Below are 18,117 nucleotides of genomic sequence, written 5' to 3'. Positions count from 1 at the left end.
GGCTCTGGGGCCACATGGGCCAGTCCTGAAAATGGAGACACAAGCTGATTGTTGAACATTTATAAAAACAAATTCTACCCGCAAAACAGGAACATAACTTCCACAAAACTAGGTAATATCCAGTTTAATACTTTAGTCGTGTTTCTGGCTGCAACCTGAGACAGCACAAGCACAAAATATTGTATATTCTAAGCCCTCCCTAGTGCAGCTACAAGCACACGTACTACATGAGCTGTCACTATTGCATCCACATCTGATGAGCCACATGACAGACTCCGGACCAAGTTTACCGGTTGTGATGTTTTCAATTTAGTGTTCTTCTCCCAGCAATACAGTTGCGGATCAAGTTCCGGCGGATTCCGATCTTCCAGTGAACGCCACTCAATAGCTTAGCGATGTCATATCTTTATGTTCACTGCAAATGCATCATTCGTTGGAGCTAGACTACATGGTTTATCTGGGGATGATGTCGATACATTTCCAGTTTTGGATGCCTGATACCTTCCAGCGTGTTAAGTCATCGATTTGCAAGAGCTCGGTCCAAAACGTACAGTGGAATCGCCAATCCAGGAAAGAACAACCGTTGACATTGGTCAAACTACGGAGAAACACATGTCAATTATGATTGAAATCCTGCCAGTTCATTCCCTTACTGGATGTGACACGGTTACATGCGGTTACGTCGTGTGGAAATCAACAGTTTTGAAAGTGGCTAGAGCTTCATTGTATTCTCTCTCACTCCACTTGTCGGAGTAATAGACACTCCAATAGAATCATTGATCACACAGTTACACAGGCCACTGTATTTATGTCAGTTTGTTATTGACAGAGTTCTAAAAATCTATGTCTGAAACACGCTGGAGGGTGTGGACATCTAAAACAGGAAATGTGTTGTCATTATTCTCCACCCAAACCATGTAATCTTGCTCAACGAATGATACATTTGCAGAGAACGTAAAAAGAGCTCATCACCAAGCTATTGTGTGGCGTTCCCTGGAAGATCGGAATCCACCGGAACTTGATCTGGAACAGTATTGCTGGGTGAAAGATACCAAATTGAAAACATTACAACCAGTAAACTTGGTCCGGAGTTTGCCATGTGGCTCATCAGGTGTGGATGCAATAGTGACAGCTCATGTAGTACGTGTGCTTGTAGCTGCACTAGGGATGGCTTAGAATATACAATATTTTGCGCTTATACTGTCACAGGTTACTGTCACAGGTTGCAGCCAGAAACACGACTAAAGTATTAAACTGGATATTACCTAGTTTTGTGGAAGTTATGTTCCTGTTTTGCGGGTAGAATTTGTTTTTATAAATGTTCAACAATCAGCTTGTGTCTCCATTTTCAGGACCGGTCCATGTGGCCCCAGAGCCCCTGGTAGGGATGTATGTGGTGTTATCCTATCACTCATACGCTCCTATGTCCAGAAATATATAGTTTGTCTCTAGATTTAGTTTGGTTCGGTGAAATAATCGCCCCCAACCGCCGCTAACGAGTTAAAGGGTCATATTGTCTGGCACGTTTGATTTTACTATCATCTAATCACCCCACAACATAATAAATGATTTCAGTGTATTCCTTGACCCCAGAAACATGCGGATAGACACCAAAATTATCATCCTAGAATAAATACTACGGGAGCTATAGGGGATTATTTGATGTGGCGGACGTCTTGGACGCCATCTTGAATTTCTCAAAACGCTCAAGGGTGACCGAGGTTCACCCGGCAGATTCTGAACGAGGACACACTAGGCTACTAAAATCAATCATAAAAAAAACTTTGTATACAATTTCCAGGCTCAGCCATAGGTCTGCAGGACTAAATTAAATTTATCGAGCTCCAAAGTAACGGCCAATCAAGTTCTTGTCGCTCTGCTAACCTGAGGTGAAAATGCCCATTACCGAACTTAGTCAAGGTATTGATATACACCAAGTTTCATCACTCTCGCATAATTAGAACCAAAGTCATCGTGTCCAATCAAATCGTTTATCTCTGCTAAGCCTAAGAAGAAAATGCTTATCTTCGGGCTTCATCAAGGTATTCACCTGATAAACATCTACACCAAGTTTGACCATTCTAGCTCAATTAGAGGGGAGTTATCCCGATCTGATTAAAACACAGATCTTATTTCGTTTCGGCTTTGCTACGTTGAACTATATAGGACCATCTCTTATCTCGAAACACTAGTACTCCTCGACACTAATATCACCCCATTGTAAAAACCAGCGGCTGCCAGGCAGGATAGGCCCACATTTTGCAAGAGATGGATAGAGAACAAGCTAAACAAAAAGCGATTTTTCGAACAATCAGGGGCCATAATTCAGGAAGTTACGATCCGATATGCGCAAATATCGACAGGTACCAAGATCTTTGGGTTATAAACTTACATTTCAAGTTTCATCAAAATCAGAAGAAAGTTGTCACCTCTAGAGGGTCCACAACCCTTGATATACCATATTTTTACGATATTTGAGTACGAGGGGCGGCCATTTTGTCTGTCAGTTTTCGAATTCAACCAACCTTATGGTGTAAAACTGGTATATTCATTTTTTTTTTTTTAATCGGATAATAATTGTGACCTCTAGAGGGACCTCAAGCTAAAAACGCGATTTTTCGTACAATCAGGGGCCATAATTCAGGAAGTTACAATCCGATATGCGCGAATATCGAAAGGAACCAAGATCATTGGGTTATAAACTTATATTTCAAGATTCATCAAAATCAGAAGAAAATTGTGATCTCTAGAGGGGTCCACAACATTCATATACCTTATTTTTACGCTATTTGAGTACGAGGGGCGGCCATTTTGTCTGTCAATTTTGGTCCGATTTTTACGAAATTGGAACTCAACCATCCTTAGGGTGTAACGGTGATATAATCCAACAGTTTTTTTAAATCGGATAATAATTGTGACCTTCAGAGGTCAATCAGGGGCCATAATTCAGGAAGTTATGTTCCGAAGGGCGCAAATATCGAAAGGAACCAAGATCTTTGGGTTATAAACATGCATGTCAAGTTTCATCAAAATTGTGTCCTCTATAGGGTCCACAAGCTAAAAACGTGATTTTTCGTACAAACAGTCCATGAAGTTTCGATCCGATACATGCCAATATCGAAAGCAGCCGAGATCTTTTGGGGATAAACCTATATTTCAAGTTTCGTCAAAATCGGATAAGAATTGTGATCTGTAGAGAGTCCACAAACAGGGGCGACGGCAACTAGCCGAGGGAAAGCGAATCTATTTAAGCCTATCAAATTCTTAATCAAAACGCGTAATAAAATAAAACAATTAAGTACAAAATAATTGGAAATTAGCTAGACAACGAAGTATAGTTTATTACAAGAGTGATTTAATTTTAGATTCTATTTTAAAATGCGCTATTAATCAGTCACTGCAGCCATATGATAGTGCCCTAGTGATTAGAATAAATTCGAATAAGCCAATAATACAGGTTTATTTTCATTGAAAATAACAACACGTTTGTTATTCAAATGGCGTCAATATGAACATCAATGAAGCCATTATAGATAATTTATATGTCGGTTTTTACGAAACTAAATATAAATTTAGATTATCGACATGTATTGGTATTTCGAACACGAGATAAACTGTGGTAGTAACATTTTGATTTATCAGTTAGTTGTAGTTCTTTCGGGCAGTATATCAGATGCAGGTATGTCAAGAGAAAATATTGACGTACATGTTTGAGTCGTATTTATCACTTTGTAGGCAATGAACCTTGCGAGGCGGTTAGTAATGGTGGTAACGGTTGAATATTGACAGCTGGATTGTAGGAATGTGTTCTCCGAATATCTGAAAAAAGTTATACGGCTGACCAAAACACCCGTTCGCAAAATGTTCAGTTAGTTTGGTTACTTACAAACGTAATTCAATCTTGTGTGTTTTTCTTTCTTGAGACTTCCACAAACCTCGATAATACATTTTCAAATTCAAACAGGTAATATTTAAAACAAACCAAGAAGAGTAGTCCGTTACGTTGCATGCAATAGTAATCCCTGGTGTTTCTGTTTTATTTACAATTTACATGCATATTAAATGTTGAAGATTAATTTGTAGATCATCAAAGAGATCCTCACGTACAATTTTCGATGCTGACGTAGTGTGAAGTAATCAATTCATTCTTCACTAAGGCATCGAAGCGGCAAGACGGGTCCTTGTTTCCTTTAACGATAATAGGTTTTATTTTCCCTTGAAGATAACTTGGTGGTAATACTGATTTTGCTTCGGTGGCCAATAGCCTTGGTGGCTTCCGGTTGTACCTTGGTGGTATTCAACTGTTAATGTCCTGGTGGAAATAGGAAAGCCTTGGCGGCGTGAAATCATTTTTATGGAGCAGATTTAGTAATTTTCGGTGGATAAGTTTATCGACGGATGTTATTTGTAGCAATATTATCTTAGATTTTATTTCCCTTGAAGATACCTTGGTGGTAATACTGATTTTGCTTCGGTGGCCAATAGCCTTGGTGGCTTCCGGTTGTACCTTGGTGGTATTCAACTGTTAATGTCCTGGTGGAAATAGGAAAGCCTTTTTATGGGGCAGATTTAGTAATTTTCGGTGGATAAGTTTATCGATGGATGTTATTTGTAGCAATATTATCTTAGATCGACGCAATTGATTAATTGAGGGACATTTAATGCACAGCTGACTAAGCGGCTCATTTGTGTGTAATTTATCTAAATGCTTTGTTGTGGATAAGTAGGTAAGCGCAAGTGGTTGTATTGAATTGTAGCGAGTGTCATCAGCCATGATCGGGGTTTAAACAAATGGGTTGATAGACAGCCATAAGTCTGTCGAGTCCAGAATTGGGTTGTAACAATGTGGAGTGATCGCTTAGTCCCATTTTTCATATTTCTATTTTGTTGTTTACATGATGGGCGGGACGATTTGTATGTTTCTAGATGGGATCTTTCTTACCACTGACCCGAGGTACGCCGATTCCTTAAGTGGATTCTTTTATTCACGTGGGTCAGGGGTGAGGGAGTCCTGTCTCCTTGTGTGATTTGATCTGGTTTAGTACTAATATTTTCAAATGTTCTATAGAATGACATTTATTATCACCTCAGGGAAAGTATTTACGGTATCCGTGTTTATTTGTACCAGAATTGGAGAGAAGTTGTATTTTCGATCCTACTTTGATTTCAGTCCGAACTAAGCTAGAGTGGGTTACACTTGGGGCAGTGCTCCCCGATCAGCTGACTTACTTAAAGATTATTTCAGTTATAATGTTCATAATTAGTTAAATATTTCCGATTTACTTGCGATGGAATAAAGAGATTTTTGTGATGTTTTGATATTATTTTTTGTATGGAATATTGGGAATAAAGGGTAAGGGATATGCTGGTGTTTATGCGTTTGAAGGGGGGAGGGGGGCGGTGGTAGAGTATTTAATCGCATTATTGCTCCGAAATACTTAACACTTTTGGAAACTCGAGGAACAGATGCTAAGGATTGGTGCAGATTCCCACGTATTTAATTCATTCTTCACTAAGACAGCGAGAGCGATAGTCAGTTGTACGGGTAGACATGAGATATGTAAACGCATGTCCCTCTTTTTAGTCGATTTTTCCTACCCACGGCCTTCAGTTGTGTTGATCCTCTTGCATTCGGGTCTATCGCATTACTTAACACTTTTGGAAGCTGAGGGAATCGGCATGCTGAGAACTGGTGCACAACCACAGCTGTAAGTGTGCTGTTATCACATGATCGAATTGAAATACGGTGGCTCTGAGTTATAATTGAAGATGGACTGGCTCACGAAGCAAAACGGATACCGATTATGAATATGAACCCAGTGGATTAAATTCTCACGCATTATTTGATAGTCTACATTAATTCTATATTGTTAACTGACTATGTTAATTTAACCGTGATGTGAATAAACGGGGAGCTGGGTTTAATATAGGCTCTGCATGTTTCCCAATCCCTATTCGGTTACAAAACTGAATTACAATATTGTTTATAAAAAATAACAATAATAAAAAGATTAGTAAGATCTCGATGTGTAACGGATAATTTCATCAGATTTGTGTGGAATTTGTGTTCGTTTAACGTGCTCTTTAAGACACCTTATGAAATGTTTACAATCCCCGTTGCCATCTTGAAATACCTAATTTAAATCATAGGACTACGTTATGATTTGTTGCACTTGTTGATATAAACATCAACGTGGGCCGTTTTTTCTGCGACAGCGGATGTCAGGTACCTTTTCTTTGCATGAACTTCGACAACCCTCAATCACATGTATGGTATGTGCCATTTTCACACTTAACGACGAATATTATTTTCTAATCACACGTTCATAATTTATAACAATTCAAGAAGAGAAAGGGTCAATTGTAACATCATTCTATCTTATTTGTAGCGCAGGTAATGCTCATTCATCTGGTATTCATCAAAATGTGAATTCTATCGTGCTGTCTATTAACATACGCCAGCTGGCCTCGTTCAGGTATGTAGTGTAAACAATAAATACTGAAATCGTCACGTGTAGTGCGCAACTGGGATAAAACGGCAATGTAAAATCTGAAAAGCGTTAAACGGTTTTAATTCGAATAATTTTTTGGAGATTGACGGCGAATTGGTGTAAAATGCATATAATATCACTCTGGCTTCAATGATATAACTTCCATATTTCATTATATGTGCTCTCTAACAGTTCTTCACAGTAAGGTTTATCCTCCTTTATTCCCTCCTTGTCAATATGAATAATAGATGGATCTCGCATTATATATAGGTTGTTATAATAACCATACTCAAATCGAGGTTCTCACCATCTGCAGGATCTTCCTCTGCGATACATTAGCCACGATTTTTTGATAGACAGATCAGATGAATTTTCAGACATAGTATTTGTGTTTATCTAAATTTATATTATCCGGATACTTTATGCCTGACATTCTGTATTTTCTGAGTTTATTTTTTTATTTTTAATAATAAATCATGGCGTGTTCATCTTTCTTTTGTGTTTGTAAATCAAAATATATATGTCGGTGAACTTTTCTTGAATAACATCCTTTATGGTTTAGGTTGCAATAACAAAGGTTATTCGCGTTGCACATCCTGAACATTTGGTGCTGGTCAGGACGATCTGCAGGTGGACGGGTTAACCCAAAAAGCAGAGAGTTTATTTCCCTTGAAGATTTAGGAATGGGTAATCCTCGCGTGATGAGGCAGGCCCACTCCAGGTCAAACCACTGAACCCTACGAATAGTTCAATGAAATGTTGTTTGCATCATTCACTAGTTTATGGTTTGTTTGAATAAAAGTTCAATACCGACCATCTACAGAAGGAAACACGTTATATATATATATATAAGCCAATTCATTCTATAGTTCGGTAATCGATTTACTTACACTTGCAGAATTACACTTGCAGATAGAGATATTATCAGCCTTATGATTCTATTCAAATATTGTTATTGTGATAGGCTAGTGCTTCAAACAGTAATTTCGCCCACTACGTAAAAAACCGATTCAATGCCAAGCTGTGTTCCATTACTGAATAAAATGTAGCCGGTCTACAATATGTTGTCTTGTATTAAAGGAGCTAAATCGCTAACATTTGGGACCTAGAAATTGACACAAGTGGGTCGCAAATCATATAATACTGTAATATGAATGTATATAAACTGATTTACATTCAATCGTTTCCGTTTTTACTCTAATTTCAAATCAGTTATGTTCCGTGAAATAAGCCAGCAGTCTCAATCGAATGCAAATTCCTAGCGTCTGGTTATTCCAGTCTACATACGCCGTTTGGTTTGGTGCAATATGTCTAGCCTCGTTCCTCGAGTCTCTTGCTAGAACTGGGGCTGAAACGCATTATGGTTTATTTTGTCTTAAATATTGGATATCAGAAGCCCATCTTTTTCCGGTAAGATCACAGCATCAGTGTTTTAAATTGACAAATAATTTGTATTTTCAATGTTGAAGATTTGGGATGATATTGAGTTAGAGACTTAGCTACTTTAACATTTATTTTTGTACTATAGCTCTTGGCACGCAGACAATATTATCAAGAAACACTGCTTTATGGACAGATTTGAATGTCTTGTCAGCTCGGTGTGCAACTTATATAGAACGTCAAAATCAGTAGAACGTCAAAATCAGCACAAATCAAAAAACTCTTGGGGAGTAAAATAAAATCAAATAAATTCAAAAGATTTATACTGTAGTTTGTAGGCATATACCTTAAGCAACCATATTCCTGTAATCAACTGAATCAATAACAGTTTACTCACTTAACGTCCACTTGACACAAACTAGGTCATTTCGGGACTAACATATGGTTTAATTTTATTTCAATAATTCGCTTGCGCGTAGGGGTCTTTAGCAGTGGGAGGAAACCGGAGGACCTGGAGAAAACCCATGAGGTTGGACAGGCGACCCTAATCCTTGTCACGTACAACCGGGGATTCGAGCCAAATAAATAAGATATGTTGTAAAGATGACTGGCCAAATAAAAGCCAGTTGCTTTCGTGCGTGAAGTGGACGTAAAACTCCAGGAACGACCGAACAATACGACATAATTTTTCGTAAAATATTTTTTCTCATAACTTCGTTCTGTTCTACACCATATAGATCAATTATATATCCAGAGCGACCGCCGTTCAAATGATATGCACCAGGAAGCAGTGAGTTTATAACTAAATCTGTGGATAATGTCTTAGGAATGATAGGAAGGCTTGAATGGCTGTTCGCGTCGTGGTGTGTAAGTAGTAATAACAAGACACAACATAAAACTTGTGTGTGATAAAACGGATTAAGTGATAAATTTACTTTGGAACTATGTGCTTGACCACAGCTTGCGGTACTGTGAATTTTTGTGTTGTTTACAATCACTATGCTGTCCCTAAACTGATATGGTTTAGTTAATCCTAAAGACAGCCTAGAGCTAGCGTTGCAGTTGTGTGTAAACTACAGTATTTACGAGTTGCTTTGCGTAAAGTGTACTTGAGCTATTTAGTCTAACCTATCAATTTTCTGTTGCCAGTGGAACTTTGAACTTCCTACACAATGGTTCGGTCTATTTTTTTAATATTAATATATATATATGTTTTAAAGATGGATGCTGAAAATAAAAGAATTGCATCCGGTTGTTGGTGATTTTGTTTGTTTTGTTGTTTTGTTGTTTTTTTGTAATAGAACGTTATGGCATTCGGTCCTTTAACACATGAATGACAACCTAAATAAATCCACTGTATTGCATACGGTTGTTGTTGGGTGAGCGTTTAAGTTCATTTCTCCGCGTTCTAAAGTCGGCAGTTTCGGTAAAAGAATCATAGATGTGCCTTTTCAGTAATCGAAATGCCACACTAGTTGTTATTTGCCTTTATACAATACTTGTTCCTAAAGGAAAGAGCAATGTTACATATTACAGACAAACACCTTATATCGTTTACATAATTTTTATCCTTTTATTATTGTAATTGGTAAAGTCCATAGCTTGAACATATCTGAAAAAACTTTATATTAATGGAAAAATTAAAAACAAAATTTTAATGTTATGGTAAAATGTGATCATTTCGTATTTAAATCCCCCACTTTCTAAAATTAATGTCAAGCAAATTGAGACAAATAAAAAAAAATAAGAATTTTAAAAGTAATAGGTATAATTCAACAAGAAAATTGTATGCCTTATTGAAATTCACCCTTGCTTGACTCGGCTAAAACCTGTTCTACTTGAAATGAACGGAAATGGGGTTTAACGTCCTACTGTTCTGTTCTGACTGGGCTAAGACGGTAAAATGAAAGATGGGCTGTTCACTGTCGCACGTTGAAAAGCGCGAAAGGTTGTGTATGTCTAATTCCGAAATAATCTTTAGAAGGCAAAATCTAATTTTAACACCCATAATGTAACAGTATATTCCAATTACGGCAGATCCACATTCAAAATAAAGATACCATTCTTTGCCTTAACATGCAAGATATGCCCATATTTTGCAAGAGATGCACACAGAGCAAGCTAAAAAATTGATTTTGTAAAATAAGGGGCGATAATCTAGGAGGTCAACGTCCAACATGCGTCAATGTCAAAAGGAACCAAGATATTAGGGATATAAACATATATTTAAAGTTTCATCAAAATCAGATAACCAGCGGTTGCCAGGCAAGATACGCCAACATTTGGGAAGAGATGGATAGAGAACAAGCTATAATCCATGAACTTACTGTCTGAAATGCTCGAATATCGAAATGGACTGCGATATTTGGGATAAAAGGATATATTTTAATTTTCTTCAAAATCGGATAAAAATTGTGACTTACATACCTTGGAATTACATACTTTTAGCGTACAAGGAGCGGCCATTTTGTCCGTCAATTTGGGTCAATTTTAACGAAATTCGAATTTCATCTTCATTGAAATGTAACAGTGATATATTTAGACGTTTTTTTTTAAAATTGAATACAAATTGTGACTTCTAGCGTGTTCACAAGCTAAAAATGCGATTTTTCGAACAATCAGGGCCCATAATCCAGGAAGTTAAGTTCGGGTATCCGAGATTATCAAAAGGAACCAAGATCTTAGTGTGTAATGGTGATATATTCCCACGTTTTTTTTTAAATCAGATAAAAATTGTGACCTCTACAGCCTACAGGGACCAGAAGCTAAAAATGTGATTTTCTGTTCAATCAAGGGCCATAACTCAGGAAGTTACGATCCGATATGCGCGAATATCAAAAGGATCCAATATCTTTGGGTCATAAACATGTATTTCAAGTTTCATCGAAATCGGTTCAAAATTGTGACCTCTAGAGGGTCCACAACCTTGATTTACCAGATGTTTACACCATTTGTGTACGAGGGGCGGCCATTTTGTTCGGCAGTTTTGGCCCGATTTACACGAAATTCGAACTCAACAAACATTACGGTGCAGCAAATATATATTTGAATGTTTTTTTTTTAAACGAATAATAATTCAAATTGTGACCTCTGGATGGACCACAAGCTAAAAACACGATTTTTCGTACAATCAGAGGCCATAATTTAGGAAGTTACAATCCGATTGAAAGGACCCAAGATCTTTGGGTTATAAACTTGCATTTCAAGTTTCATCAAAATCGTGGCCTCTACAGGGTCCACAACTTTGATATACCAGATGTTTACACTATTTGCGTACGAGGGGCGGCCATTTTGTCCGGGAGTTTTGGCCCGGTTTTCATAAAATTCAAACTATGACAAAATTACGGTGTAGCGGTGATATATTCAAACTTTTTTTTTTTTTAAATCGGATAATAATTGTGACCTCTAGAGGGACAAGCTAAAAACGCGATTTTTCGTACAATCAGGGGCCATAATTCACGAAGTTAAGATTCGATATGTACGAAAATCGAAAGGAACCAAGATATGTGGGTTATAAACATGCATTTCAAGTTTCCTCAAAATCGGATGAAAATTGTGACCTCTAGAGGGTCCACAACCCTGATACACATTATTTTGACATTATTTGCGAAGAGGGGCGGCCATTTTGTCCGTCCGTTTCGGTCCGATTTTTACGAAATTCGAACTCAACCATCCTTAGTGTGTAACGAGGTTAAAAATTGTGACCTCTATAGTGTCCACAAGCTAAAAACGCGATTTTTCGTACAATCAGGGGCCATAATTCCGGAAGTTATGGTCCGATATGCGCGAATATCGAAAGGAACCGAGATCTGTGGGTTATAAACATACATTTCAAGTTTAAACCAAACTGGATAAAAATTGTGACCTCTACAGTGTTCACAAGCTAAAAACGGGATACATGCCCATATCTAAAGGAACCAAGATCTTAGGGTGATAATGTGGGCTTATATAAACTGATCTATAGAGTGTCCACAAACAAAATATGAACGGACGGGGCAATCAGGGGCCATCATTCAGGAAGTAACGATCCGATATGCACGAATATCGAAAGCAACCAAGATCTTTGGGTTATAAACATGCATTTATAGTTTCGTCAAAATCAGATTAAAATTGTGACCTCAACAGGGTCCACAACTTTGATATACCATATTTTTTATGCTATTTGACTACGAGGCGTGGCCATTTTGTCTGTCAGTTTTGGTTCGATTTTTACAAAACTTGAACTCAACCATCCTTAGTGATATATTCAAACGTTTTTTAAATCAGATAATAATTATGACCGCTATAGGGTCCACGGTGTAGCGGTGATATATTCAAACATTTTTTTTTTTTAAATCGGATAATAATTGTGACCTCTATAGGGTCCGCAAGTTAAAAACGCGATTTTTCTTACAATCAGGGACCATAATTCAGGAAGTTATTCCGATATGCGCGAATATTGAAAGGAACTGAGATCTTTGGGTTATACACTTACATTTCAAGTTTCAACAAAATCGGATAAAAATTGTGACCTCTATAGGGTCCACAACCTTGATATACCATTTTTTTTACGCTATTTGAGAACGATGGGCGGCCATTTTGTCAGTCAGTTTTGGTCCGATTTTTAATGAAATTCGAACTCAACCAACCTTAGGGTGTAACGGTGATATATTAAAACGTTTTTTTTTTAAATCGGATAAAAACTGTGACCTCTATAGGGTCCACAAGCTAAAAACGCGATTTTTTCGTACATTCAGGGGCCATAATTCAGGAAGTTATGGTCCGATATAAGCGAATATCGAAAGGAACTGAGATCTTTGGGTTATAAACATACATTTCAAGTTTAAACCAAATCGGATAAAAACTGTGACTTCTACAGTGTTCACAAGCTAAAAACGTGATTTTTCGTACAATCAAGGGCCACAATCCATGAAGTTACAGTCCGATACATGCCAATATCGGAAGGGACCGAGATCTTAGGGTGATAAACCTATATTTTAAGTTTCATTGAAATCGGATAAAAAATGTGACCTCTAGAGTGTTCACAAACAATTGAGGACGGACGGACTGGGGCGACGACAATATAAGTCCACATGAAAATGTGGGCGTATAAAAAACCTGTCTGCATTGTATATAGGTTACCGCGCCGTTTAACAACAACAACAAAAAACAAAAAAACGGCAATCCCATAATATATTGTTTGACAAACCATGCTCATTAAACATAACTCATAGCTGTGGGCATATAAAAAACCTGTCTGCATTGTATATAGGTTACCGCACCGTGCAGCAGCAACGGCAATCCCATAATATATTGTTCGACGAACTATGCTCATTAAACATAAATCATAGCTGTGCTTTAGGGTATTTGAATTCCAATGCTAACAAAAATTTTAATTCATTGGGATTCAAATCATTCCCTTAGTGATCTTGTAAAAGTATATACAGTTTCCGCACAATATGGTTTCATTTTATAAATCATAATGTGATTATAGCTCAACCAACGGGTATTGTTCTATATGGGTTCTGTGTTTCGCGGTCACAATTTGACGACTCATTTTTTGCTGAACTGATGTACATGTAATACACTGGCTGTCGTTTGTATTTCACTGGTTTTTGAGAAAATCAGTTGGTTCTTGTTCCAGAATATATACATTGACTTAGCGTTTTGTCCCCTACTTTAATCAATTACATCTTGAATCGAATTTTACACAAAATCAATAATTATACCACACATCCTGTTCCTGGCTTGAAATATCACAATTTACCTAGGGAATATTTCTGCGTAAATTCATTTATTCCATCCTTCCTACACATGCTAAAAATGCTGTTAAATATCATACACGTTCAAAGCACCCGACATTTTCAGTTTTCATATCAAAATCTTCAGCGTATTAAGAAATAAATAGACCGCGATATGGACTCCAAAATTGAGCGTACAAGTAAAAACCATTTCAAATTTTCGTTCCACAGCTTGTCGGTAATTTGTTTGTTTTTTTGTTTTGTTTGGTTTTTTTTCTTTCTCCAGGTTAAGTGCATTACACTATTCATTAAATTCGGACTGTACAAAATATCCTTGTCTGTTTATCCTATACATCAAACCATTTTGATTGGTCAAAAACTGTTGGGGGTTTCGGCCTATTCAATGTGAAAAACTTCAGTTGAGTGAAATAGCCCCTGGAAACTTATTATTTCTTATTTGATGATAATCGAGGATACAATCCAGCGCGATATAGGGGGTAGCCATTTTGAATAATCACGTGTTATACAAAGTTTGGTCATAAAATAGCTATGTAGGATTTCCTTGAATACCTGCAGAAAAGTTGCTGTGTCCCAGTTCAAGTGTGTATTCACAGCCCACCCATTCAGTATGTATTCCCTGTTTTGGTTCTTCAACTAAAAGTATTCTATTTAAGTTAATGACTTGGTAGCAAATAACGAAATCACGATCAAATCAATATATATATTTCAATACAAAACATAAGCATACATTGTCATGTACGTTGGTATTGCCTAATATACCTATTATTCATATTGCTACATTTATGGTATTAATGATGAATGTTACGAATTCTATCAATGAATTATTATAACATTTACTCAACCGTACTCACAATCCTGTCATTAACCTCATGTCTATTTGGATTATTATTAATGCAGTGTCTGGTTTTATTTGATTAACATGCGGACACTGCATCAAAACAAACGTGCATAACGATCTTTGTTTTCATATTTCAATAGGTTGTACTCGACCTGTCCATTTTACTCACAGGGGATGTAACTATTCAGACATCAAACTGACAATACCACACTATAAATAGTTTATTTCAACATATCTATTAATGATTAGAAGGATAAAATCATTAAATCTTCAGATTTTCTCAGATCAAATCATTAAATCTTCAGATTTTCTCATATAAAAAGATAAACATAATTAACTACGAACAAATTGCAGAATGTTTGATCTACAGAATAGTGGGTGACACAACTAAGTAAAACCCGATGCACCAATCACGATTGCTGTAAGTACGTTACTTATTGTAAAAAAAAAAAAATAACAATCATCCGTCTAATTCACCGAAAAAAAAATAGTTTGTGATTTCAACAACGTCAAATATTTAAAAGGAATTGTTTTCCTAGATTTTTACAAGCTTTATGAAGATGAATGAAGACATAGACTTTCTTGTTAAAATTATCGTCTCATCGGTGGGCGACCTCTTGAAGGTGGCCGGTCGTCCATTCTAGAACGTTTTGGTGATGGTCCTCGACGACTTGAAGCACTAAACCCATTGCGATCATCTCCGCGTCTATCGTTTGGCGGTGGTCCTCGACTACTGAATGCAGGTCCTCTGTCGCTTGGAGGTGGTGCGCGGCTGCTGGAAAGGGGACCTTTCGAACCTAGATTGAAATCAGAGAAAAATGAATCTTAAGTAACAAATTGAAGTTTTATGTTGTAAAATTTCAGTTCATCGAATTTCCAAGCGTAATGTAAGTTGCCACATTAAAATTCCATTCATAAGATTACAGATTTGCTATGGTTATCTTTGTCTGGTTACAAATCATTTTAGCATTCTGTTCTATAGATTTCTATTGATCAGATAAGAACAGTTTGACGATAATTGATTCAACTTGATTAAAAATAGAAAGAACGTTATATTAATATATACGAAGGGAGGTTTTACTGTAAATAAACTTTTAAGATCATTATCAGCTTTGTCTTTCAAGGTATATCTTTGATGAACGCATGGAAGATCCACGGAGCTGCTAATCACATCCTATTTAGCGATGAGGTGCGCGGACTCGGCATTCAAGCCAATAAGATGATTATTTTTGCACGAATAAATGTATGATATACTAAAATCTTTCTGACATTCCTCTAAATACATGTTATCCATATGGATGGTTTAGTTTCGTCTTTTCAATTTAACAATCGCAGATTTTCCTGGTGCATAGAGTAAGCATTCATCTTATTCCATAAAATAAGACTCGATGGTAGAATTCACCGTCAATAAAATTTGCCATGTTGTGGTAAGAAAAATAGATGCTTAGGACTGGTGTCATACTGCCAGGTTCAGTAGCTAAGTACTGCATATTGTTAATACTTCCTTCCAGTTAATTTCTCCCGACTGTGTGTGCAATCAAAAGGAGTTTGTTGATATATCGTTGATTGTGTATGATTAATTAGTAATTGCAAGCTGCTCCTAACGAAAATATACATGTACATCAGCTTTTTAGTAACATCGACTTGAAAGGGTAACTGAAGCTCGAAAATGATCGATTGTCATGCATTGCTGAAAAGTAGGGCGATGAACAGCGTTGAATCCTCTTCACTCAATGAGTGTCTTTAAAGTTAATAGTTAGGTTATAAACTGGAGAACTGGGTGGTTTTAATGACTTTTGTCTGATGGTTGAGTGTCTTGGCTAGGCTATTACTGGACCAATTATTTTTGTTTGTCCTCTAGTTGTTTCCTTTCTCCTCGTAGCATAACAATAACATATCTTTGCCAAACAAAATGTGGAGATGTGTGGTGCAGAATAGTGAGCACCTACAACAAGCAACAGTATCCAGAAATATTCTTGTTACATGTATATACAACCTACACCCATACAGAATCTGTGTTTTCTTTATCCTGGTGGATTATCCCATATTTCCTTATCTTCTATGCTGTATTGCATTCCGGAATTCACATCCTGTTTATTCTGCTACGTCTTACTATCAAAGTGTTGCATATTGTATTGGTCCATTTTCATATAGTTGGTGATGTTTATTGGGATATTTGTAGTGTAAGTTAAGGCCTTTGAAGTGTTTTGAAAATTTGCAAGCCAGTCCAATGGTAATGATTTGATGAAAATATTGCATTATTGGAGGATTTTCTGATTTTCACAGCCTGTTGTGAAATATAGATGTACTGATTTGAATTTGGGCCAACTGATTAATTGAAATAAATAAAATTAATGTCCTAAAACCATGTAAAATATCCATTTTCTTGAGTGTAAAAATAATACTATCCATTTATTCTGTTCTTTGTTATTAATGCAACTCAAAAGAAAGGGTCCTTATTATTAAATTTTTTCAAGGGATTATGTTTAGTACATGTACAATTTGTTAATTTAGTAGTTTGGTTTCCTCTGAAATTGCAATAACGTATATCCATGGAGATCGTTGGTTACTGATGCACGTATATAATGAAGTATCCAAAGAACTAACCTGCCTGCTTACCAATACAGACTACTGAAACCGCAATGCCCGAATACAGCTGGGTTAAGACAACGTATTAAATACAATATTGAAGCAACACCCTAAAGAATGAGTTGAATCCGATGTGACATCCAGTTTGAGACCAGTTTTTGGCAGTGGTGCTGAAATTATATTCCATGTATATGAAATCTGTGTGGTTTTCTTTAATAACTACCACAGCTTTTTTTCCTATAGCAGCAATCATGAATTATATTTTAAATTAGAGAACTATTCAGTAATCTCTACCTTTCGTGGTATTTTCCAAGGAAGTGGGATGCTGAAAAAGTGTTACACAAATGTATCCTTTATGGACTGATCTGATTAAGTCTGGCAGGGCTAATTATCAGTGTAGCAGCATGAAATGAGTACTTATTGCTATTGGGTTTCATCAAAAGTAAGTGATTTATAATCACGGCACAGCATACATTTAAAGATGCAATTAATCATTATAGATTCACAAAAATACCTGGTTTTCGGTTTAGTATTCTGGATCTAGTTCTTGGAGAAGATTGGTTATTTCTTATTTCACATTTGATGAAGAACTACAAGTAAGTGGAATTTTTCATGGCATCGATATAAAAATAGAACAATTATGTCCCCAAAAGAATCTTGATTCACGGATTGACAGTTAAAAAAATAAAATAGTAAACAAAATGTTTTTCTGGTTCAGTATCTGTAAATAAATCCAGGGTAGTTTCTGATTTCTGATGAGCTATTCTGAAGAACTGATTTGACTCATTATCCATTTTATGGTAAAGTTGCCTCCGCGAGAAATTGTACATTTGATCTATCCGAAATGAATTATCCATATCTTTTTACTTTAGAATTTTGTATAAATGATGTAATACTGGGACAGTATCAAGGCATAAGTCAACCTTGTTTTTGTTGTAGAGTCCTGCGAGAAGTCTGATATTTCTTCTGAAATTGGGCCTTGTTGTCCTTGAAGATATTGAAGATACATGGTATGGTCTCTACATGTCAGTCCAGAAATGAGAGTTATATTGATAAAGCAATTAAAAAAGATATTTTA

General features: G+C 36.5%; 1 protein-coding gene across 3 annotated transcripts in view; it reads right to left on the bottom strand.

The window, feature by feature from the left end:
* The window catches only part of LOC126820883 (RNA-binding motif protein, X chromosome), a 68,831-nt gene that overhangs the window by 18,914 nt on the left and 31,800 nt on the right, over positions 1 to 18,117 (bottom strand). For 2 of the 3 annotated variants that reach the window (XM_050549046.2, XM_050549151.2), the window contains exon 11: positions 14,657 to 15,247. The exons of the other annotated variant lie outside the window; for it this stretch is intronic. In XM_050549046.2, the coding sequence (XP_050405003.1) occupies positions 15,042 to 15,247 (206 nt within the window). In that variant the 3' untranslated portion in view covers positions 14,657 to 15,041. Of the gene's footprint in view, positions 1 to 14,656; positions 15,248 to 18,117 lie in introns of those variants that run through there. 3 annotated transcript variants of the gene reach the window in all.

This window comes from Patella vulgata, chromosome 1, assembly GCF_932274485.2.
Source record: "Patella vulgata chromosome 1, xgPatVulg1.2, whole genome shotgun sequence".
In the NCBI taxonomy this organism is placed as follows: domain Eukaryota; kingdom Metazoa; phylum Mollusca; class Gastropoda; family Patellidae; genus Patella; species Patella vulgata.
Note: the sequence above shows the minus strand (reverse complement) of the source record. Positions and strands in the feature narration are given on the sequence as shown.